A 23,550-nucleotide genomic window follows, 5' to 3' on the forward strand; every position below is an offset into this window, starting at 1 on the left:
ATTATTAATACTAGTAGTGTTTTGGTTAGCTATTGCTGCTTAATAAAAGCCACTCCATAGCCTTATAACACCAAGGTCATGGGTTCGGATCCCCGTAACAGTCAGCCGCAAAATAAATAAATAAATTAAAACCACTCTGAAATTTAGTGGCTTAAAATAACAGTCTTGTTTGTTTGTTTGAAATTTCTCATGATTGTGTGGGTTGGCTGGTGGGTACTCTGCTAGTCAGTTCTACTGGTCTTATTTGGGCCTCTTACTTGGCCCATAAGTCAGATGGCAGTTAGGGCTGGAATCTCTAAGATGGCTTTTGACACCTCATAAAGGATGTCTGGAAGGCCAGGCTCAGCTGGAATGCTGTCACGTCTAGTCTTCTATCACCACATGGTCCCAGGGCAGCTCTCTCTCCACCTGAACTGCTTAAATGGTGACTCAAGACTCCTAAAAGCGTAACAGTGGAGGCTGCAAGGCCTTCTTAAGGCTTAGGCCTAGAACAGACCCAGTGTTACTTCTGCCATATTCTACTCCTTAAAACACATCATTGGCCAGCCCTGATTCAAGGGGAGAGGACTACACAAGAGCATAAGTGCCAGGAGGCAAGGATAATTAGGAGCCACCAATGTAACTGACTTCCACAAGAAATATTAGTATCAGTTTTATCTGCAGTTCTTAGATTTAGTAAATGTATGCCAGAATTTACCTCTTTCCTGGCTCAGGGTGAGTTTTTTTTTCTACATAAGGTATAATCTCCAGAAAGTGTTTTCTTAGTTGTGTCAGAAGGTTGGTACTACTTCAAAGCGAATGTAGGTCCCACTTGTCTCTCAGTCTAGTTGGTACTTGGCTCTGTCTTTCTTGCTACCTAGAAACTGGTAGCTCATCTCCTTCCTTCCTTTCCAGGTAATCTCCCTCTTAGGTTGGCCCCATCATCTGTTGGGGGCCTGTTGCTGACTAAGAAATAAACAAAATAAACTAAGAAATAAATAAGTGTGGGGGTGTCAGTGTATGGGGCTAGTCATACACCTTAACAAATCTAGTTACTATCTTTTATATAATCATGCAAATAAAGCCTCTCAAATTTACCTACCTGCTCAAATTTGACCTCATAGGTTGTGGAGAGGATTAAATAACATCATCTACTTAAATTGCTTAGTACTATGGGCCAGTAAATAATAATGATAATTAGTATTATTCTGTTATTACCAGAGTCCCCAAGGTACTGTGCTAGCCACAGTAAGAATGTAATGAGATGACTTTGAGAAGTCACAGTTCCCCAGGGTAACTGAGTGATTAATACCAAAGAAAGTGGGTGGAATTGTTAACCTGAGATAGGGGGGATGGAACAGGTTATCAGCTGCCCACACATAAGATGAAAAGAGAATCAATGACTGCAGGACATATCAAGAAGAAGGAAAAATAGAAACAGTCTGAGGTCAGGGGAATAGGAAAAAGAATTTAGGGTAGAGATACCAGAACAAAAGAAGAAGAATTTATTTCTTAGTCAGCAACACACCCCCAACAGGTGATGGGGCCAACCTAAGAGAGAGATTACCTGGAAAGGAAGGAATGATGAGGAGCTGCCAGTTCCAGGTAGCAAGAAAGACAGAGCCAGGTACCAACTAGACTGAGAGACAAGTGGGACCTATATACCCTTTGGAGTAGTACCAACCTTCTGACACAACTAATGATGGATGACCCAGACAGCAAAGGGCAACGGAAAGAGACAGCCCTTGGGAGGTGATAAATCAGTTTTATCCAGAGTGAAATACCTGAACTGATCAAAAGAGCTTTGGTCCAATCACCATTGCAGTGTTAGCACTTAGTCGGACTATCGTTCACTCTTTGTAAAATGTTCTTTTCCACATCTGTTATGCTAGTTTTCCCCTTAGTTCTCCTAGGAAAAAAAAAGTAGTAATCTGTTCTGAGGACAAAGAGATTAAATAGATTTAAGTAAGATCATGGGGGTGAAAAGCATTTTGCAGACTTTTCAGTATTCTGCAAATGTTTAATGCTATTATTTTGAAGGGGAGCAGATTCAAGTGTCACTCAGAGAGGGGCGTCAGAGCCCCATGACTGACTGAGCATAGTGAACACTTCTAAAGCCAAAGACAGCAGAGGGTTGTAAAAGCCACAGAGAGACTGAGGAAGAGACCATTGCGAATTGCTGACCTTGTGAGGTCTCCACCTGGCTCTGCCCCTCATGTCTGTCCCCTTTCTTAATAACTTCAAGAGAGAAGGTATTTCATCTAATTTACTTTCAACCAAGTTTGTAAATTGAAGTTACAGGGAAAGAGCTAATGAGTATGTTTAATCATGTTATTAAATTAATAAACAAATACTTAGACACAGGTAATTCCTGTTGGAAAGAAGAGCTGAGAGTAAAGCACAGATAATCATCTCTCTCTTCCAACTTCATTTGTACAGAAAAAGAAGAATTTCTAAACAGAAGGAGAGCAAAATTTTGGAGAAAATACTTTAGAAAGTAGACTGAAAAGGAGGGCAACCATAGAAATAATTTCTTAAGTTGATTTAATCATAAACACAGCAGGGAGGGTCTATAAGATCTTTTGGTATTAATTAATGTGAATTAATTTCTACAAAGCCATAGAAATCCATCAGAAAAGATGTTTGACCCCATAATTTTCACTTATTCTTTTTTTTTTTGTCAGCTGGCTGGTACAAGGATCAGAACCCTCGGCCCTGGACGGCCTGTATCACACCGTGCTCTAACCAGTTGAACTAACCAGCCAGACTTTCACTTATTCTTTTATTCAGCAAGTATTTATTGAGTACTTATTATGTACAAGGTGCCCTCGTGGAACTCATATTCTGGAGTGTGAGACAGATAATAAAGGAATAAATAAGTAAGTAAAAATTTGGGTAATGATAAATTCTATGAAGAAAATATAGTTGGAAGAGGGGATAGAGAATGACTATGTAGCCACAGTATCCTTGTTCCCCTGCACTTAGCACAGTGAGTGGATCCAAACATGCCAAATAAATGAATGAATAAATGTTCAAGTCATCACTGTTTCATCCTAGTTTATTGCCAGTCACCCTTTACCAAGTCATTTTGTCTTCATTCTTTCCTCCTTCAGACATGATGCCCACTATTGTTTGATTTTAAATGCTACTTTAATCATGTTACTTTTCTACTCCAAAACCTTCCGTGACTTCCTATTGCCTTTTTCTTTTTAGCAAAGTTTAAAGAAAATAGTATACTTATTTGTCACTGTGTCTTATTTATTGATTAATATTATTTCTCTCCTTTAGTTTTTTAAAAGCGACTGCCTTACTGAAGATATGTGGTGGCCTTTAAATATGATTAAACTAAACAACTTTATGGAAAAGCAGATAATAAACAGTAAATCATATTTATGTCATCGCAAATCTTCAGACTATGGAATCACTAAACTTTAGCACTGAGAATGGCTTTGGAATCAGTCTAGGTCAATTCCTTCATTTCACAAATGAGGAAACTGAGAGCAAGCAGATAAACTCTTCAGATATAGAAACCTAGCCAAGTGACAGTCCTGCCATGACTAGAACTCAGTCTTCTGATTCCCACTGTCCTTTCCTCTGCACTGTTATACTTACATACATTTTTACACAGTTTAATCAGAGTATATATATGCAATTTTGTAGTCTCTTTTCCATTTACATTACCGTATATACACATTTCCATGTATGGACATTAGCTACATTCTTGTCATTTTTTTGGTAGCTACAAGGCATTCCATCCATCTTATTGAAATAAGCTTTGGTCCTTTTTGAATCATCATCCTGAGAGAAAACGAGCCAACACTAACACTTCATGTTAACTGTCTTTAATAATAAAATAATAATAATATTTGCCGTTGCTTTGTAAAGTATGTAAAAAAAAAAAATCACATATTCTTAATCTGATTTACTCATATTTTCTTTTCTAAAAGTGAACCTGATCGTTTTGTATGTTTTCTAAGGATTATTCTTATACAAGTTTTTAAAAATATATAAAAAGGAGTAAAGCATAAATATATACAAAGTATGAAATGATTTTGTATTGAAGTCAAACTCATTTACTACCAATTCAAAATACATACATATTTAGATTCCTGATTATTCTTTGTAATTCATCTTTTGATCATAACTACTCTGCATTTGAATATATAACAAAAGGCTTTGTAAAGTATCATTTCTCCCCTTCCATCCGGAAAATAGAAAGCCTTACAAAAGTGAATACTTACAAAGTTCATTCTATACTTCCCAAAACGTCTCAAGATTTACATTTTATTTTCCAAAGTCTGGGAAAATTAAGTCCAGGATGACAATCGAATGATCATTTTGTGGTGTTGCATTGTCTTATTTTTCTTGAAAGTCATTATTACAAGAAAGAGCAGATTTTTGAAAAGTTTCTAGTTCATATTTGAATTGGGTATTAAAAGGACTGCTTTGCAACCAGAGAAAACTTAAAAATAATGAGTAGCACACCTATAAATTGAGCTTTTTATCATTATTTTTGTAGTTCCTTCATTTCAGTGTTTGAAAATCATTAATTCTGGATGCTGTGTAGAACAAGTGGTCGAAGACTGAAGACTGGAAGGTGAACTTCTTATGGCCATGTGTGCTCAGATTGTCAATAATAACTGTCATTCATCAGGTCCTCGCTGTGTCAGGTGCTGTGCTAAACACCATAACTACATTAAGTCATACAATGCTCACAATGGTTCCGTGTTGTTACTCCTGTTTTCAGGTTAGTAAACAGAGGTTTGGAGAAGTTAGGTAACTCACAGAGCTGGCAGAGTCAGGATACGAATCTTTGTTTAATTCTAGAGCTCATGCTTTTCATATACTATGCTACCTCTTCATGGCAAATCACTGAGGGCAAGTACAGTAGTTTACCTTTGGAGTAGTGTCATAGCAGGGTACTATACAAAAGTTGAGGTTGTTCCTGTAAAAAGAATATGTCTGTTTATTAATTAAAATGTAACGTCTATTCTGGTCATATATTTTTAGTAACTTACCCACACTGAAAAATAAAGGTTTTAAATAAATGCATCTTGGGCTTTTTAAAGGAAAAAAAGTTATTGAATATTTACATAGTTTGTTTTTTTTAAAAGGACGCCTTCTAAAATCAAGCATCTTGGATATTACACATACCTGTTCCAGAAAAAAAACAGATGAATTTATGGTAAATAGAAGAATGACCAAACTAGTATCATACACTGCTTTTCTTCACTAAGGCTGTATTTTCAGACTTTGGCTCAGTCTTTGTTCTTGAAGGATTCCTGATTTGCTTAATTTTTGCAATAGGAAATCCCATACATTTAAAAAAAGGTAGAAAACCAGAAGACTGGCTGAAATTGCACTGAAATTCTTTAAAATCTGACCACATAATATGATGTTTTCAGTATGGCATACTTGATTTGGCTACCCAAGACATATTTATTTTGCATATTTATTTAGTTTGGTTGAGGAAGAGTATTAGCAAAGGAACCTAGAAAAGTAAAATACATGATGTGATAGTCAGCCAAGATAACCTAGAATGTCCTGATATCCTGGTATTCACTTTACATATTGAATCGAGGCTAATTTGTGTGACAAAAAGATTACTGCAGAAGCGACAGTGTGAGACTGGTCATTATAACTGCTGCCTTGGCTTCTTGGATCCTTCGCTCTAGGAAAAGCCAGCTGTCATGGGCACAAGGACCCCTGAAGACAGACCCATGTGAAAAGAAAATGAGGCCTCCCGCCAGCAAACAGCACCAACCTGCCATCCATGTCAGTGAGCCCGCTGGAAACATATCTGCTGGCCTAAGTCAAGCCTTCAGTTGACTGCAGTCATAGCTGACATCTGACCGAACCTTAGGAGAGAATCTAAACTAGAACTGTCCAGTCGCAGAAACTATGAGAGATAATAAGTGTTTATTGTTTGAGCCACAAAGTTTTGCGGTAATTTGTTTTGCAGCAATAGATAAGTCATATACATGTTACTACTTAAATATTGGTTTTCAGAAAAGCTGTTTGTTCTTTTCTTAATTTGTAGCTCATTATTTCCCAGAGATATACTTCCATCTTCCTTCCTTTTTTTTTATATTGAATCATAATTGATTATACATATTTTTGGGATTCAGTGTTGACATATGTTGATCAAATCAATATTACTAGTCTATATATTGTTACAAATTGTACTTATTCTTTATGCCCCTTGTCCAATCTCTCCATATCCCCTGCCCCTTCCTCTCTGCCACCACTGAGAACCCTAGATTTCTTCTCTCCCTCTGAAAGAGTAATGGTTACTCTGTTGATTTGTTGCCTAGATGATCTGTCCAATGCTGAGAGATGTGTTCAGGTCCCCCGATATTATCATAGAGCAGATGCTTCTTCTGTCACTCTGGAATGGGCTTTGTGGAGAGAGACATCCTATTTTTTTTTTTTTTTTTAAAGATGACTGGTAAGTCTTAACCCTTAACTTGCTGTTGTCAGCACCACGCTCTCCAAGTGAGCTAACCGGCCATCCTTATATAGGGACCCAAACCTGTGGCCTTGGTGTTATCAGCACCACACTCTCCCAAGTGAGCCACAGGCCAGCCCTAAAGACGTCCTATTCTTTTCTTTGGTCTCTGCTGGTGACTCTCCTTGTGTTAATGCACTCCAGTGGTTGGTGGACCATCTGCATGGTGGTTGTGACATTCAGCCGCTTTTGTGGCAGCCTTGGTTACTGTGGTGGCTGTGGTGGGCCACACACATGGAGGTGATGTTTTTGGCATGTTCCTTGGTGCTGGTGGTATGCCTTGTTGTGGGGGGGGCCATCTTCCTTTTTTATCACCAAGTCTTTTCAAAAGAATTCCTCCATCTTTTAACTCCTCTGACAATGTTGTGTTTTAGGGAGTATGTTGAAACATTATCTTACTTCCTTAAGGGTCTCCCCACTGTTTTCAATTTCTTCTACCATATTGAAAACATAAGTCAAACAATATGGGACTCCAGAAGCTTGGGCCAGGGTTCTTCAACCCTATTGAACCAAAGGTAAAGGCAGTAGAAAAAGAAAGGTTTAAAATGTAATTTTCCTTTTTCTATTTTGCTAATTGTACTAAGTAATTCTGCATATAAAAGAAAAATAAAATGTATTACTATGATTAAATAGTTTAGCTCAACAATTCTTTATACCCAGCAGAAAGCAAACTTCAGTGACCCCCCCCCCATGCCTATAGGATCAAGTTCAAACACCTCACCCTGTGATTTAGTTTCTACCATCTTTTTGCCATATTTTCTACTGCTGCCCTTCACATACTCATTGTTTCAGTTAAACTGAACTACGATGTTTCTAATATATGCCTTTTGCTTCCTAACTATTAGGTGCATGTAAAAACAAAACAAAGACAGGGTCTGTGATCAAAAGAGTTGGGGAAATGCTGCATGTTATAGATTCTTCTGGGAAATTTATAATGCACATTAGCATATTAAAAGCTCTGAGAAGTCCTTCAGTAAAGAAATCTGTTTAACTTTGTTTGATAAAACTTAGTTGACCTCAGTCAGGATACAGAAAAGAAAACAGTACCTATGCCAGGGAGATCAATAAAGGGAATCTAACAAGAGAAATTAGTTTTAAATTTTATGGAGAATTCTAAAGGGGATGGTGGAACAATCCAGAAATGACCAACATGAGGGAGATGGTACTCCTAGGGCTGTGAGGACTAAGGGAGGAGGTGTTGTTACCCAGATGTGGTATAGACTTTTCTGGCAGATTCTCCCACCCCAGCTAAGGTTTGAGATAACTGCAGCCTTAGCTGACATTTGACTGAAGCATTATGAGAAACCCTGTGCCAGAACCATCTGGCTAATCCAGGTCTCAGATTCCTGATCCACAGAAACTGTGTGGGATAATAAATGTTGGTTGTTTTAGGCTACCAAGTTTCAGAGTAACTTGTTACAAAGAAGTATAGATAACTAATACAGATTTTGGTACCTGGAAATGGGTTTCTGCTATAACAATATCCTAAAATGCAGAAGTGACTTTGGAACTGGGCAGGCTTTGAGGAGAGTGTTAGTCAAAGTCTAAAGAATCTTGAAGAAAAAATAAAAAAGCAAAACAGAGAAAACGAAAAAAATAAAAACAAAGAAAAAATATCTTGAGGAAACTTAATAGAAACATCATGATCTTTGATATGGTTGCAGGTGAAGGCCTGCAGGAAAATGAGGTAATTTTATTGGGAACTGGAGGTAAGGGGATCCTTGCTATATAGCATTAAAAAATTCAGCAACATTGTTTGCAGTAACTGAAAAGGAGAAAATGTATTTAATGAACTGGGTGATCAAGCTGAGGAGATATCCAATCAAAGTTTTCTTCTTGCTGCTTATAGTAAAATATGAGAAAAGAGAGGTAAACTAAAGGAAGAATTGTTAAACAAAAAGGAAACAGAATTTGCTGGTTTTGAACACTCTCAGCCTCTCCAAATGGCAAACAATGCTAAAATTAAGATACAGCTTCTCCCCTTACCATCTCATCAGAGGTCCAAGGTAGAAAAGAGCTTACCTGAAAGAGATTTGTGGATGTGGCTTTCATCTAATAGAGTGAACCCCAGTAAGATTCATAGAAAACCAACAAAGTTTTTTAAAGAAGTATGTATGCAGAAACATTGCTACCTTGGAACAAAAGTGATAGAGATAATACAAAATGAAAAGTAAGAAAGAAAATAATTTTTTTAAAAAAAGGGAAAGAGAAAAGAGATAGTACAAATTGAAAAGAGGGCTTTGGGCCCTCGAAGTTCTACTGGCAAGAAATAGGCTGAGAAAACTCCTTAGCCATAAACATGAGCTGTCTCTCATGAAAAAGGGAGGATGATCCAGTAGGCAGAACCAAGACCTCAGATATGGAGCTGAAAGCCAGGGAGAATTATTCCCAGGCCTTGAGACTGAAAGAACTTTTAACATTTGTTTAGCAAGATTTCAGAATGATAAGTGACCAGTGACTACTTTGCACCTGCCATTTCCCCCCTTTTGAACAAGACTGTCCATAACTGTTATCCTGTTATGTCTGTCTCATCATTTTATGTTGGGTGTATGGACAGACAGATAAATTGTCTCTTTGGATTCTCAAGGACCTATACTTCAGAAACTTCACCCAAGGAGCCTCAGCTGCACCTGGACTTGATTTACATGTTAAGATTCTGGACTTCAAACTGATGCTGTAATGATAAAACTTTTGATGATTTGGGGAGGAATTAAATGTATTTTGCATGTGGGAGAGACATGAATCATTGGGGACAGAGGGTGGAGTGTGGTAGCTAGCTTCCAAGATAGCCCTCAGTTATTCTTGCCTCTTTATATTTACACCCTAGTGTAGCCCCCTCCCACAATTGGCCGTGTGACCAACAGCATGTAGCAGAAGTGATGGTATATTACTTCTGAGATTAGGTTCCAAAAAGACTGCAGCTTTCATCTTGGTATCTCTATCTCTATATCTCTATCTTGGATAATTCCCTGTTGGAGAAGCAAGCTGCTATATTATGAGCAGCTCTAAGGAGAAGCCCACCTGGCAGAAAACTGAAGCCTCTGGCCAATAGCCAGCTAAGAACTGTGTCCTGACAACAACCATGTGAGTGAACTTGGAAGTGAATTCTTCAGCCCTACTCTAGCCTTGAGATGCCTGCAGCCCCAGCCAACATGTTTGACTGCAAACTCATGAGAGACCTTGAGCCAGAACCACCTGGCTAAGTCACTTGCAGATTACAAAACCTCAGGAACGGTGTGAGATAATAAAATGTTTGTTGTTTTAAGCTGTGAAGTTTTGAGGTAATTTATTATGCAGCAATAGATAACAAACACACCAGAGCTCAGGAGCCAGGACTGTCCAGCAGAAGCTAAAACCATGGAGAAAAGGGTTTGCCATCTGCAGCTGAATCACAAAGAAGATACAACCACTACTGGGGTCACTGCCTGAAGTATACAGGGAGAGAAAGAGAAAGACCTAGACTCTTTGTGGCCCCTCATCTGCCATCTTTGTTTGCATTGGCCAAACCAAACCACAAGAAAATTGGTAAGGGAGCCTGAGAAATGTCACTTGTGAGGAGTAGCCTCTTGTAATACAGAACAGAGAAGAGGGAGAGAAGAAAATGAATAAGAGAACAGGCAAATTACCACTACAACCAAGAAATCTTTTCACATGGGATTCCCAATAACATTCTTCAGAACCTTGTCCTCAAACTCCAGTTTGGGAAACACTGGCCTAAATTGCTTTTCCTAAAATCTCTGCAAGTCCAAATCTTATTAATCAATTAATATCCACACTTTACTTATTTATTTATTTATTTATTTTTGGAGGCTGGCTGGTACAGGGATCAAATCCTAGACCTTGTGGTTACCAGCACTACACGCTAACCAACTGAATTAACTGGCCAGCCCTAATATCCACTTTAAGTGCAAAGTTTTTCTCCACTAACCTTTTTCATCATGACCTGGGGTAGCCCTCTCTTCTTTCAATTCCACAACATTTGATCTACACCCATTTAGGCATTTTCAAACATAATTTATAGTTATTTAGTTCATGTCTTATCTCCTGAGAATGAATGAGCTTCTTGAGGGTCAGGTCAGGTCAGTTTCTGATGCACTGTTGCATGTTGCCCCATCCTAGCACAGAACCTTGCACATAGTAAATATCAATATGTATTGAGTAAATGAATGAATGAATATCAAAACCAGTGGTAGAAATGGCATAAAACTCTGATACCTTTGTTTATATTACTATTAAATCCCTTATAAACTCTTGGTAGAATCAAGAGATTCTGGAATTATCTTCCTATTTTCTTCGCTGGTCACATCTTTTGAACTCCTTTGATCCTTGGGAGACGAGAACAATAAAATTGCAAATCCGTTTGTATCTGAGCAGGAATAATTATTCTGACCAAAGTCCTGCCTGAAACTTTTTAGCAGGAGGGGTAGGTTCAAAGAACTGCATTTGTCTCCTCTCTGTTTTGGCCATTCTGAGAAAAATCATCAGTAAAAAAGTAATGCTCAGCATTTTGCAAAAGTGATTTCCTCTACATCCCCATCTTCCTTGCCGATGCCTTGACAGAGGGAATAAATGCAAAACAGAAAGAATGTTTTTATACAACCTTCTTTTAATCAGTTCAGGCCTCTTACCATCCTGTCTGGATTACCACAATGCCCCCAACAAGTTTCCTGGCATCTTGTTTCTAAAAACAAATCTTAGCTTGTCACTCTCTTGTTTAAAGTCTTTCAATGGTTACTCATTCTCTTCTGGATTAAATCCAAACTCTTCACGATCCAGCCCTCGGGTTACTTCTCCAGCCAAATCTTTTCCCACCAACATCAAGCTGTCCAGTCCTCCGCATCTTCCTTCTGTTGCCTCTCTTCCCCCTGCCCAGCTCCCCCCCACCCCCCGCAATCTTTTACTTGGCTCAACCCAACTCATCCTTCAAGATTTAGTTTCAACTGTCCTCCCAGGAAGTTTCTCTTGAGTCCTTCATGATAGATTAGGCTCCCTTAGCACACTTTACAGACTTCTTTGGCCCTGGGCAAATTGCTCTGTGAACCTCAGTATCTTAAGCTAGAAAACTGGGATACTACAGTATTTGCCTCACAAGCTTGTGGCAAAGATACTCAGCACTGTGACTGATATATATTAAGTGTCACATATTAGATGTTAAACCATAGCAATTATTTAATCCAATCTCTTCATGTTTGAGAAAACAGATCCACAGAAGTCAAATGACTGTGTCGAGTAGAATAAAGACTGGGAGGGGAATGTCTAATTTACTTATGAAAGTTTACAAACCTAATTTCAAAGTAGGAAATTAAGGGGAATTGGCTTCTAATTTTATATTAAAATGGAACATTTGTCAAGAAATAAACCTTGAGGTTGAGAGTGGATGTTATACTACTAAGAAAATGGCAAATCAGGGCAATGTTTGAGACACTTCAGGATATTTGACGTTTAGAACTAAAATGTTTCCTTAATTTTCTCAACTTGCTGGTTTACTTTGGGTCTGCTTATTTCCATATTCAGTGTAGTGTCTGTACATTCACTAAATAAAATGGTTTGTAACTTCTTAGCCTTTTTTTCTATTGAATTAAGTACAGCATTAAATCATTAACATGACCTTAAGAAAATCAATATTGTCCCTAGGCTAAGACCACTTACTCCACAGCTTAATTTGTCCTCAGCTTTCAGCTTTTGACTCTAGACTTGTACTATCCAACATAGTAGCCACTCATCACATGTGACGTTTGGGCACTTGAAAGGTGGCTAGTATGAATTGAAATGTGCTATACGTGAAAATATACCTAGATTTTGAAGGTTTGGTTAAAAAAAAAAAAGAAGGAATGAAAACTATGTCAATATTCTTTTTATATTGGCTAGATGTGAAATGATATTATTTCTGATATATTGGGATAAATAAAATATATAATATTAATTTCACCTGTTTCTTTTTACTTTATTAACATGGCTACTGAGAAATTTCAAATTTCTTTTTTAGGCCTCATTACATTTCTATCAGACAGTGCTGCTCTAGGCCTTGCGACTTTTCAAAATCAGGTGCAGAGTCTAAGTCTTAAGGTTGGATATTGCCCTTTTCTAGACTTCTCTGTCTCAGGTGATGTCACTCTGTCACCTTCCTGGAGGCCAAGTGGTAGTTTGTGTAAATCAGTGCCTCTACCATCCCATTCAGAATGGAGCCCCTAAAAGGCTGAAGGAGTTACAGAACAGTTTTAAATGTAGATCACAATGAATCCATATTTCAAAGAGGAGCAGACAATAGGTGATTCTCGCCCCAAAGTCACCTCTAAAATTTACCTTGAAATTCCTGATTGTCTCTCCTATTGTACTTGGGTTATCTTTTTAGACAATTGCAACAACCCTAACATTTAGGTGCTTTTACTCATATTACATACACATTTTAACAGGCATAGAGTTATAACCCCAGTTGGTCTAACTGTCCAAGTGCCCTATCTAGCAAGATTATGAGCTCCTTGCATATCCCCTATCTTGTCCATACATGACCTGACACATACTAGATGGTCAATAAATGTGTGTAGTTAACTGTATATATAGTATATAGTTAACTGTATATATAGTATATATAGTATATAGTATATAGATCATATATAGTATGATCTCAACCATGTAGGGAAATACAACCATGTAGGGAAACTGTGGAAGGAAATTCATCAAAATGTTAAAAGGTGGTTAATTTTGAATAGTGATGTTATGGGAATTTTTCTGTGTGATGTACAGTTAAAGTTTTTATCTATATACTTATCTGTATCTTCCAAACTTTTTGTTTTGTTTTGTTTTTGGTAGCTGGCTGGTATGGGGATCTGAACCTTCGACCTATATATTATCAACACCACACTCTAATCAGGTGAGCTAATTGGCCAGCCCCTTCCAAATTTTGACAATGTGTGTGTACTGTTTTCATGCATTTTCATTACTTTTTTTTTTTTTTTAAATCTCACATACCCTCTGCCTCCACACATGCATGGCCCACCCTCCCGTTGCTGACATCCCCCACCACAGTGGAACATTTGTTACATATAATTGATGGACCTACATTGACACATCACTGTCACCCAAAGTCCACACACCCATTACTCTTTAAATCACTCAAAATGTCATTTGAACAGAACATAAGTGGTTCCTGACATGCTCTTTGTGGGTTGATACTGCTCTCTTCTCTTCCTCTCTTCCCAATGGTGTTTCCATTCCCCTCACAGTTGGGGTCTCCCTCCTTCACTTTGCTTCTCTGATCTGTCCATCTCCAACAGATTTCTTTGGGGGGCTAGGGTGAGTTGGGGGTCGGCAGCTGGCTGGTTCAGGGATCCGAATCCTTCACCTTGGTATTACAACACTAACCCACTGAACTAACCATCCAGCCCCATTCTCTCAGTCTCTCTCTTCTGTTTTTCCTCTTCTCTGTCACAGTCTCTCTCTTATTCCTTTCTGTGATACTCTCTCAGATTTTTCCCTCTGGGTCATCCTCCTTCCTTGTCTTCTCCCTTCTTTTTGAGGAGATTGACATTCAAATGAAAGATCAATCAAATGTTACTTCCCCTTGTAAGTTTCAGGCCTGCCCCTGCAGTCCTGAGGAAGGTGCTCAAATTAGGGGTTGGGGGAAAAGGAGGGCAAGACTTCTAAGGGGATAGATAAGTTTTAGATGTGAGGTGGGGGAGGATATTAGAGACTGAGGAAAGCAGTGGAACAAAGATCTGAGGATTCTCTCAGGGAAAGAGAGATGAGCAGAGGAGCTCATACCTCATTGGGTCTGGGGATTCTGTCTCCTGGTGCTGGCATTCAGTTGTAAAGGATGCTGACCTTAGTTGATTTGAGCTTCTGGATTGAATTAGTCTTGGTTGTATAATTGACTTTGATATGTGGCCTTTGGATCTAAATTGGGTTTAATAAGATTTAACTGCTTCAAAGGGCTTTATAAGAATTCGTTTTATCCTTCAAATCTCATTTCAAATGCTACCTACTTTATGACGCCTTCTCTAACTTTGATTCTCCTGCTCTAGTGCTCCTATTATTGCCATAGTTGATACATACCTGATTCCAGCAACTACCCCCGTTGTACTCATATTTTATCTTATTCTGTAGGAAATGCTTCCTTTATTGTCTCTCTTCAGGAATCCTGACAGGCAGGTATCTTACTCACATTCGTATCCCCGGCCTAGCACACACAAGGAACACACTCCACTGAGCCAGCGGGTGTTCAATAATGATTTTAAAAATTATATTAATAGTTAATGTTAAGTAAGCACTGTGACAAGTGCTATATCTATCTTGTTTTGTTCACCAGACACTTTAGGAGAAAAGGACTTTTATTCCCCCACTTTACAATAACTGAGAGTAAGAGAAATTAATTTGATCTAAGGTCAAATTTGGTCTAAGTTCAACTAGCAAGTGGCAGAACTTTTTCTACAAGTTTTTGGCTTCAAGATCCAGGCTTTTAACCACCACAGATGAACAATTGGATGGAAGAGGAATGTTTTTCATTCCATGGCTAAAGGAACAATACGGAAGAGTCACCATTTATTTTACAGAGACAATTATGACTTAAAATCATGGTAAATCCTAACTCACTGATGTTTCTAACTTCTAGATCATTTTCTTTTTCTTCTTTCTTCATGTAATCCTCTCTAAATCTTTCAGGTGAAATGTTTTGAATGTTTACATTGAAGAGTAATCTAGCCAAGAACAGAGTGTTTTATGTGGAAGAGAACTAACATTTTATTTGGTTGTTACCATTCATTCATTTGTAAATTTACAAATATCAATCACCTACCCGTGTGCTGGGAACCATCTCAGGCACCAGGGAGATTGGTACACAAAGTCCCGGTTCTCACGGAGATTATGCTGTACTGGGACCGGTACGTACACTAGTTCACTTGCTCCTCACCATAGCCACGTGAGGTGGTGATGATGACAACAATGATAGATAACTCTTCACAGTGCTTATCAGTCCTGGGCACTGAGCCATGTACTTAATCTGTATTAACTAATCGCATCGAGCCAGTGACATAAGGGGTATATTTCCCCATTTTACAGATGAGGAAACCCAGACACCGAGAGGTAAGTGACTCTTCAAGCTTCAAATCCAGGCAGTATGGCTCTAATTCCCGGGCTGTGAGCCACAGAGTTATATTGTTACGTTTATGTTTCTTTCTTCATATCACAACTTTTAAATGGCTGAGTCCTGTCTCCATTCAGATCGTCTTGACTCCCAAGCCCTGCACCCCATCGGCCTCGTGGAATAAGAACGCCTTGGAATTTTCGGCAACACTTTCTCTTCCAAAGAATTCAAACTGATTTCCACGTAACTCCCATCGATTTGTGAAGTGAACCCCCTGTAGTGTAAATTGCCCTGCAAGGAGAAAGATAGGGCCAGGGCCCCGGGTCATTTCACACTGGCCGGGGCACCCAGCAGATGGCGCTATCTTAGTAGCCACCAGCTGGCTGCCCTGTCCCCCGGGCTCACCGCCTCCGCCGAAAGCTTCCCGGCCCTCCCTCAGTCCCTTCTCTTTCCCCCTCCCCACGGAGCCCGGGCCCACGTGACCTCAAGGCGGCCAATGGGTGAGCAGAGAGGGCGAGCTGGTCCCTGTGGCCGCCATTAAAGCGAAGGGAAAACCCGTGAATTCGGATTAAAGGGGGAAAAACACCGCCCGCTGGGCCCACAAAATGGGGGAGACTACGGCGTCCAGGCGGTGAGGCCGCAGGAGCGCAGACGTTAGGCCGGCTCGGCCCAGCCCAGGGACACCACGAAGACACAGCCCGCAGACGCCGCCACTGAGGAGACTCTGGGCTTGAGGACATCGCCGCTGCCGGGCCGGGGGCCTGGGCTTCTCTCCCGGTTCTCGCCCTTCTCGTCCCTCTGCGGGCGCCTCCCTGCCCGGAAGAACCCTCTAGGGCTTGGGGTCTGCCGTCTCGGACTCGATTTTGATTATTTATTGTGTAACATATTATTTTTCTTGTGGAAGGGGCACATATCTCCTCTGTCCCCCAGAGAGGGACGAGCGTCCGCGGGCTCCACGGTCCGACCCGCCGGGCGAGCGCGGCGCGGCCCTCCCGCCTCCGGCCCTCGGCCCCGGGCGGCTGGGTGCCGGCCGGGCGGCGGGGGCTGCTCGCGGCGGCGGCGGCGGCGGCGGGGGGGTGTGTGGGGAGGGCGGGCGGCCCGGCGGCCTCCTCTTCCACCGCCCCCCAACCACCACCACCCCCCCGCCCTCCCCGGTGTCTGTGTTTCTCTCTCTGGTCGGAGGCGGCGGTAATGGCGGATGGTGGGTTGTGGCGCCGGCGGCGGCTGCTGTGAGGGACGATGAGTTCCTCCTTCGTGCCGAACGGGGCCAGCCTGGAAGATTGTCACTGTAACCTCTTCTGCCTGGTGAGTGCCGGGGCCGCGGTGAGCGGGCTGTGGGGGAGGGGCCGCGAGGTGCGCCCTTGGGCCGTGGGGGAGGGGGTCCGGGTCGGAGCCAGATGCCCGAGTCCCGGGTAGGCCCAGCCGGAGCCGGCGCCCTGCGAAGCTCTGCAGCCAGCCCCGGGAGGCGGCGTTTGCTCACCCAGCGTCCTGGGCTCTGTTTACCAAATGTTGGCGTTTTTTCTTGTCTTGCTTCAGACTCTTTTTCCCCCTCTCACTCTAGTCTTCAACTTGGGCTCCTTATCTGGCAGGACACTGACTAACATTTCCCTCTTGTTTTTCTTGCTTAACTGTTGCTTTTCTCCTTGTTGACCACGTATCCCTTCTTCGTACTTCCCATTATTGCCTCTACTCCCACTGCCTTTATACCTCACCCTGGTGATTTGGTTTCCCCTGATCAAACAGGACCCCCAAACTTATGCATTACATTTTGTGGTATGAGTCAAACTAACACCGGGTTCTTCCTTCCGTGACTTTCAGATCTTTGTGTTAAAAGCAGTAGATGTCATTTCTTGTATTTTCTTTTTGAACTTTGAAAACAGTTTGCCATTTTGACAATTTCTAGTCGTCTTGCTTTTATTAGAACACTTTTTGTGAGAGTGGAGGGGACTAATGGAGGAGGTGTTGTGGTTTGCACTAAATGTTTCTATATTTGTCTGTTTTGCTTGCTTTTTAAGAATGTTTTGAGCAGGCTACTCCTTTTTTTATTGAAATGAAAAGTCTGGGGAAGCTGGATGTAGGGATGACAATTGTGTAGGATGGCCCAGGTCTGCTAACATCCAACAGTTAAGACTTTCAAAAGTACCAACTGTTGCAAATGTCTAGTCCTGAATTGGACAATAGCAGCTTAGCTTTCTCAGTGACCTAAAGCGTGGGTGACTTTCTTTTTTCGTTTTTCTCTGTGATCTGAGAAATATTAAGAGAGTATGTGATAGGTAAGTGAATTAAGTGGGCGGAGCACAACTAGTTGGCAAGTGTAAACTGCCAGTCATGTGTCAGCAGTTTCATTTTTGGCACCTTATGCTTTACGTCTTTATGTTAGAGTAAAGAATTATTGAACTCCCTTTGTCGAATTTCTTTGATGCTAAATTGAGATCTTTAATACACTTCTTCTTTATAAAATGTTGCTTTCCTTTACAGTGTCTGTTAATCAGCATCTCTACAGATGTAATGAGACATATGCCAGGATTTTTACATTTACATCGTCTTCATCTCAGTCTGTTTTTGGTACTTTTAGGATCAGGTTCTTTGAAGATGGACTAGCACAAACCTGACAGTTCTTTCTGAGCAGCTATTTGGCTTTTCCTGAAAGAGTGTGTGTGAAGAATTAACACAGATTTTTTTCAACAATTGTTCAGATGTCTTTTCATTAGAGCTATGACTTCTACAAACATGGAATGATGGGTCTTTAAGAATTAATTTTCAGTGCAGTTTGGCTTCAAGGAGCAAATGTGACCAGTTAGAATAGGATTTATGACAGAGAAGAAATACTCAGTATGTAGTATTAAAGTACATGTTTGTATTTAACATCAAGTTTCTTTTATTTCTACTTGGGACACTTTGTATTTATTGAATTGCTGTTCAGTGATATGTTAATTTTTTAACTTAAAAAAATTCTTGGTCAGTAATCAGAGTTATAAAGCTTTTTAAAATCTTAATCTGATTTTAATATCTTAAACATATGTAAGAAAATTGTAATGTCTTAATGCAATAAGAAACTTTATAGTGAATACTTTTGACTTTGAGTGAATGTGCTATAATAAAAAAAAATCATGCTTTCTTTCCTTCAGGCTGACTTGACAGGAATTAAATGGAAAAGATATGTATGGCACGGCCCGACTTCTGCCCCTATTCTGTTTCCGGTGACAGAAGAAGACCCCATTTTGAGCAGTTTTAGTCGCTGCCTTAAGGCAGATGTACTTGGTGTTTGGCGGCGAGATCAAAGGCCTGGAAGAAGAGAGTTGTGGATATTTTGGTGGGGTGAAGACCCCAATTTTGCTGACCTTATTCACCATGACTTATCAGGTGAAAACAATTTACCATTTCTAACTAATGATACAGTAACATTGTATACTTTCCCCCAAATAGCATTTGTATTACAAATTAAATTGTGGCTTGGGGGGGGGGGGGTTGTGGTACACTGTTAGGTATGAAGCCAGATAAAAATTCAGCTTTGTGTTTTATTGTGCTGTGATTATTTTATTTTACTTAAATTATTCCCATGTGTTATGTCAGGCTTTTTTAGCCTTGAGTAACTTTGTCCTTCCACCACCCAACTTCTTAATTTCTCACAGGGCCCAAGGGAGGCATGTTACTTTGACCTAAGAAAAATGGAATCGGAGTATAAATTTTCTAACAAAGCCACATAATACTTTTGAAGCGAAGTGTAACTCAGTGCTACTATTGCTCTTTTTCATGAATATGCAGATAATTGGAGTAGTATATAGAAATGTTGTTAACTTTCTGTTGTGGTTTTTTTTCAATGCATATGGTTATTTTGTTGTTATTTGAGATTGTTACTTTAACATTTGAAGGCATATGTTAATTTTGTTATTTTTGGAAAGTGATTCTTTTCTTTTAGATACTCTTCCATCATATTAATATGAGACAAGTGCCAACTTGTTTAGCTTTTATAGGGCTTGGGGTCATAATCTAAAAGGTTACACAAATAATTTCTTGTGAGCAAATCAATATGATTACTTCTTATTTTCTTGACTTTTAAGACTAAAAGCTACTTTAGAAAGAGAAAATACAACTTTGTAATTACTGAAGCTTGTGTTTATTTTGGACTGTAAGAGTCAGTGTTAACTGAATCTTTGATAGGAATGTAAATGATTAGTTATGTGCTGTGGGGTACCAATGACTTGAATAAGATAGTTTGATAATGAGTCTTGACAGGTTAATTTAAGAATTTTAGATAATTTTCAAAAAGCGTTCTTATTTGAAATTGAGTACTCTGAAGTTTCAATTATTGTCTACTTGACCTATAGGATCTATTTTTTTTTTTTTTTTTTTTCCTTTTTGGGGGGGTGGCAGGTCAGTACAGGGATTGAACCTGGACCCTTGGTGTTATCAGCACCACACTCTAATCATCTAAGTATTTTATTTCTTAAATGAAACGTAATCCAGGTGTCTGTATCTTGAACTAGGACTTAGTAAGACCAATGTTTGTGTAGGAATGTATGTGTTACATTTGTTTTGATAATTGCTTTTTACCTTCCGATGAACACACTCTTCAGCGTTGATTTTTATTTTTGAGAGTGGTTGCAATTCTTTCATGATGAAGCTTTCTTGCTTTTCTAATAAGATGCCTGCTGAGAAGTCTAGTCTTTATTCTAAGTATGTAATGTAGTTTTAAATATGTAAAACGATGTATTTGTATATAATGAATGTGTGTGTGTATGTATATATGATATATGTAAATACGTCAGGATATGGGAGGGTACTTCAAAAAGTTCATGTGCAAGATTCATATTATCTTTTAATTCTATTTTCTCCAAACTTTTTGAAGTAACCTTGTACATATTCCTTAGTGGTTTCAGTGAGATGATGATTCTAATTGTTATGCCAAAAGCTAAGCCTGCCAGCTTCCTTTTTCTTTTATTGACTTGGGTATACTTGAGTTATTTTAATCTTTCTTTTAAGTGGTCATGGTCATAAAAACCACCTTCCTAAAATGTTTAGACACTATTTTAATGTTGTTGATTAAACTGTCTATTGATAAACTATGATTGTGGATAAAATATAATTGTTGATAAAACTATAATGCTGACTTAGGGGTTTTAGTTTTCTTGATAAAGTTAGTTGGCAGAGCATCTGAACAGACCTTATTTATTTATTTTTTTAAATATTCCATGAAATATATTTTGTGGAATCAAAGATAATTTTTATTTTTATTATTTTTTTGGTGACTGGCTGGTATGGGGATCTGAATCCTTGACCTTGGTTGTTATAACACTGTTCTCTGAATCAAAGATAATTTGAACAGATATATGGGATTTCATTTTATCATAGTTGGACTCATATTTTGAAAGTGAAAAGCCTGTTAAAATTAAATGTGAGCTGTTTTGATGTATATTGTTAAATACACTATGTGGGTATTTTTTTTCATGTTATCAGTCAGATATGTTTACTGAAACTGGGTTACAGTTTTAACGTTTCTAATCGAGTTTAGCTTTGGTTTTTAGCATAATTTTTAAAAAATAGTAGTACCTGTATTTTAAAATAGATATTGATCTTGAATATGAATGAAAGTAGTTTTGGGAAATTAGATTTTAATTTTTGTCAGATTTAGTGAGTGCTATTGAATAATAACTTTTAAAAATTAAAGTGGGGAGTGATTTTATAGTAAACTGAAATAGTAGTATGTGATCATATTTACTGTTCCAAATCCTGTCCTGTATTGTTTTAATTTGTATAGTCAGTGTTTATGTAATGTTTCAGCTTTTTTTTTTAACCTGTCATTTACCTTAGAATTTTGTTACTTAAATCAGACATATCTTAAAGAATAATAAGGTCTTTTCAGATGGAGTATATTTGTCGTTCCCTTTTCTTTGCTCTAGGGACACCGTCTGCCTCCCTTTTGGGGTAATTAGTATGCCTCTGTCTCTCTAGCTAACCCCTTTTTCATTTCTTCCCATCTGTGGCACTCTGTTCCCTTCTTTTAAGCTCCCCTGAGAAGAGAGCAGCTGGACAGTAGGGGTGGCATCAGCTGCAGGAGGCAATCCCGAGTTCCAAGTGGAGGTGTAGCACTGAGGAAAGGGGAACCGGAAGGACCCAGGTGGTATCTAAAAAGCTGGTTAATTTTGCCAGAGCCTCCTCCTCACAGGCAGTGTCCTTCTGTTTGGTTCAGTATCTACCACATCTTGTTACTGAAATGTTTGTGATTATCATGATAATATTGCCCTCCTTTTTTTCTCGGTTGGGGGAGGAGGAAAGGCATTCCTTTTTGCAAAGATGAGAGTTCTCAGTTTTCTTGTTTAACTGAAATATCAGTAACAAAAATACAGAATTCCTTTTGCTTAACCTCCTTATTGCCTTTGTGTCATCCATACTGTGATTTTAAAATAAATTTTTTACCTTAGGATAGTTTTAGATTTACATAAAAGTTGCAAATTTAGTATAGAGGGTTCCTGTGTAATCCTCACTCAATTTCCTTTATTGTTTTTATTTTTTATTTAATTGTTATTTTTATTACTATTGAGAACCTTCATTGTTAACATCTTACATTTGAATGGTACATTTTTCACAATGAATAAACCAATATTAATACTTTATTTTTAACTAAAGTATATACTTTATTTGGATTTCCATTTATTTATTTGTTTGTTTATTTATTTATTCCACATTACATTTAGTTGTCATGTTTCCTTAGGTTGTTCTAGACTGTGATATCTCAGACTTTCTGTTTTTGATGATTTTGACATTTCTGAAGAATTTGGTCAGGTTTCATAGTGCACTTTAAATTTCAGGCTTTCATATCATTTAGAACTCGTCTGGGTCACCTTTTAAGTTTAGCTGATGGGTAGAAATAGAATATAAACTCATTTTATTGCTAATTGGTAAAGATCAGTTACAGTGAACTGATTCTGTTTTAATACATACTTTAAACCCTCAGTTACTCATTTTGTAGCAATAATCAATACTATTTAGCAAAGTAATTTGCAAAGGCCTGATGATTTTTGAATCAGGAATTGTGCTAACTAGTCTAGTATTAGCCTAACTGTAACATTGTAGGAACGTATTTGTTCAAAATGTCTCTTGAATCCCAAAGACAAACAGGTAATGATTTTTTACTTTTTGCTCTACTCTCTCTAGGAGTATGGATAGTTAAATTGACATGGATAGTGATTCTGTTTGTTTGCAGTTGGCTAGTGTGGGGATCCAACCCTTGACCTTGGCGTTATCAACACCCGTGCCCTAACCAACTGAGCTAACTGGCTGGCAATATGGATATGTTTTCATAGAACAAGCATTAGGGAACAAAACTTCTTTCTTATTACAGCTTTTTAAATTTTTTTAATTAAATTTTGTACCACACTTTTAGTGGTTATGTGATAGTGGGTGACAGAGATGTAAAATAGGTGGTGGGGAATATATCAGCTCAATCCCTCTGGTCAAAATTCTCTATACTGGATAGGGCCGATTGGTTCTTTTTAATGCACTGTTTGCTTCAAAGCAAGATTGTTTCATTTTCATTAGTGTGTCATTGAAGAAGTTTTCTGTGTATTTTTATTCTGTGTCCTAACATTTTTGGAATTTTATTCCTGTCATCAGCGGCTTTTATTCTTTCCCTTAAAACAAAAATAAAAACAAAATTCCCTTTTCCAAGTTTGTCATCTTAAAAAAAATCATTGTGAGTTAGACTGTGGTGAAACTCTTGAAGAAAACTGATACCTTGTGAACTAAAAACACAGACTTGGTGAGTGCTAAAAATATTTTTCCTTCTTCCTGGCTCCTGAGGTCTGTGTACTGGATTTTACCAACATGTCCAAATACTTTCATTATACTAGAATTTCATCATAATGAATACTTTCATACTAAGTTGGCCATTGTTCCAAATTTAATTTTGTTTGCTTTTATTGAACTATATTAATTATAGTGAACTTTAACCTTAAGTGTGAGCTTTTAACAGACTGACAAATAG

The 23,550-nt window shown here is 38.7% G+C and overlaps 1 protein-coding gene across 1 annotated transcript in view; it reads left to right on the forward strand.

Moving 5' to 3' along the window:
* Positions 1-16,643: 16,643 nt before the first annotated feature.
* Positions 16,644-23,550, forward strand: part of MED13 (mediator complex subunit 13) — a 91,920-nt gene continuing 85,013 nt past the window's right edge. Inside the window, exons 1-2 of the mRNA XM_063108973.1 lie at positions 16,644-16,871; positions 18,695-18,929. Coding sequence (XP_062965043.1) covers positions 16,806-16,871; positions 18,695-18,929 — 301 coding nt within the window. The 5' untranslated portion in view covers positions 16,644-16,805. The remainder of the gene's footprint in view (positions 16,872-18,694; positions 18,930-23,550) is intronic.

The sequence above is a fragment of the Cynocephalus volans genome, chromosome 10, assembly GCF_027409185.1.
Source record: "Cynocephalus volans isolate mCynVol1 chromosome 10, mCynVol1.pri, whole genome shotgun sequence".
Taxonomy (NCBI): domain Eukaryota; kingdom Metazoa; phylum Chordata; class Mammalia; order Dermoptera; family Cynocephalidae; genus Cynocephalus; species Cynocephalus volans.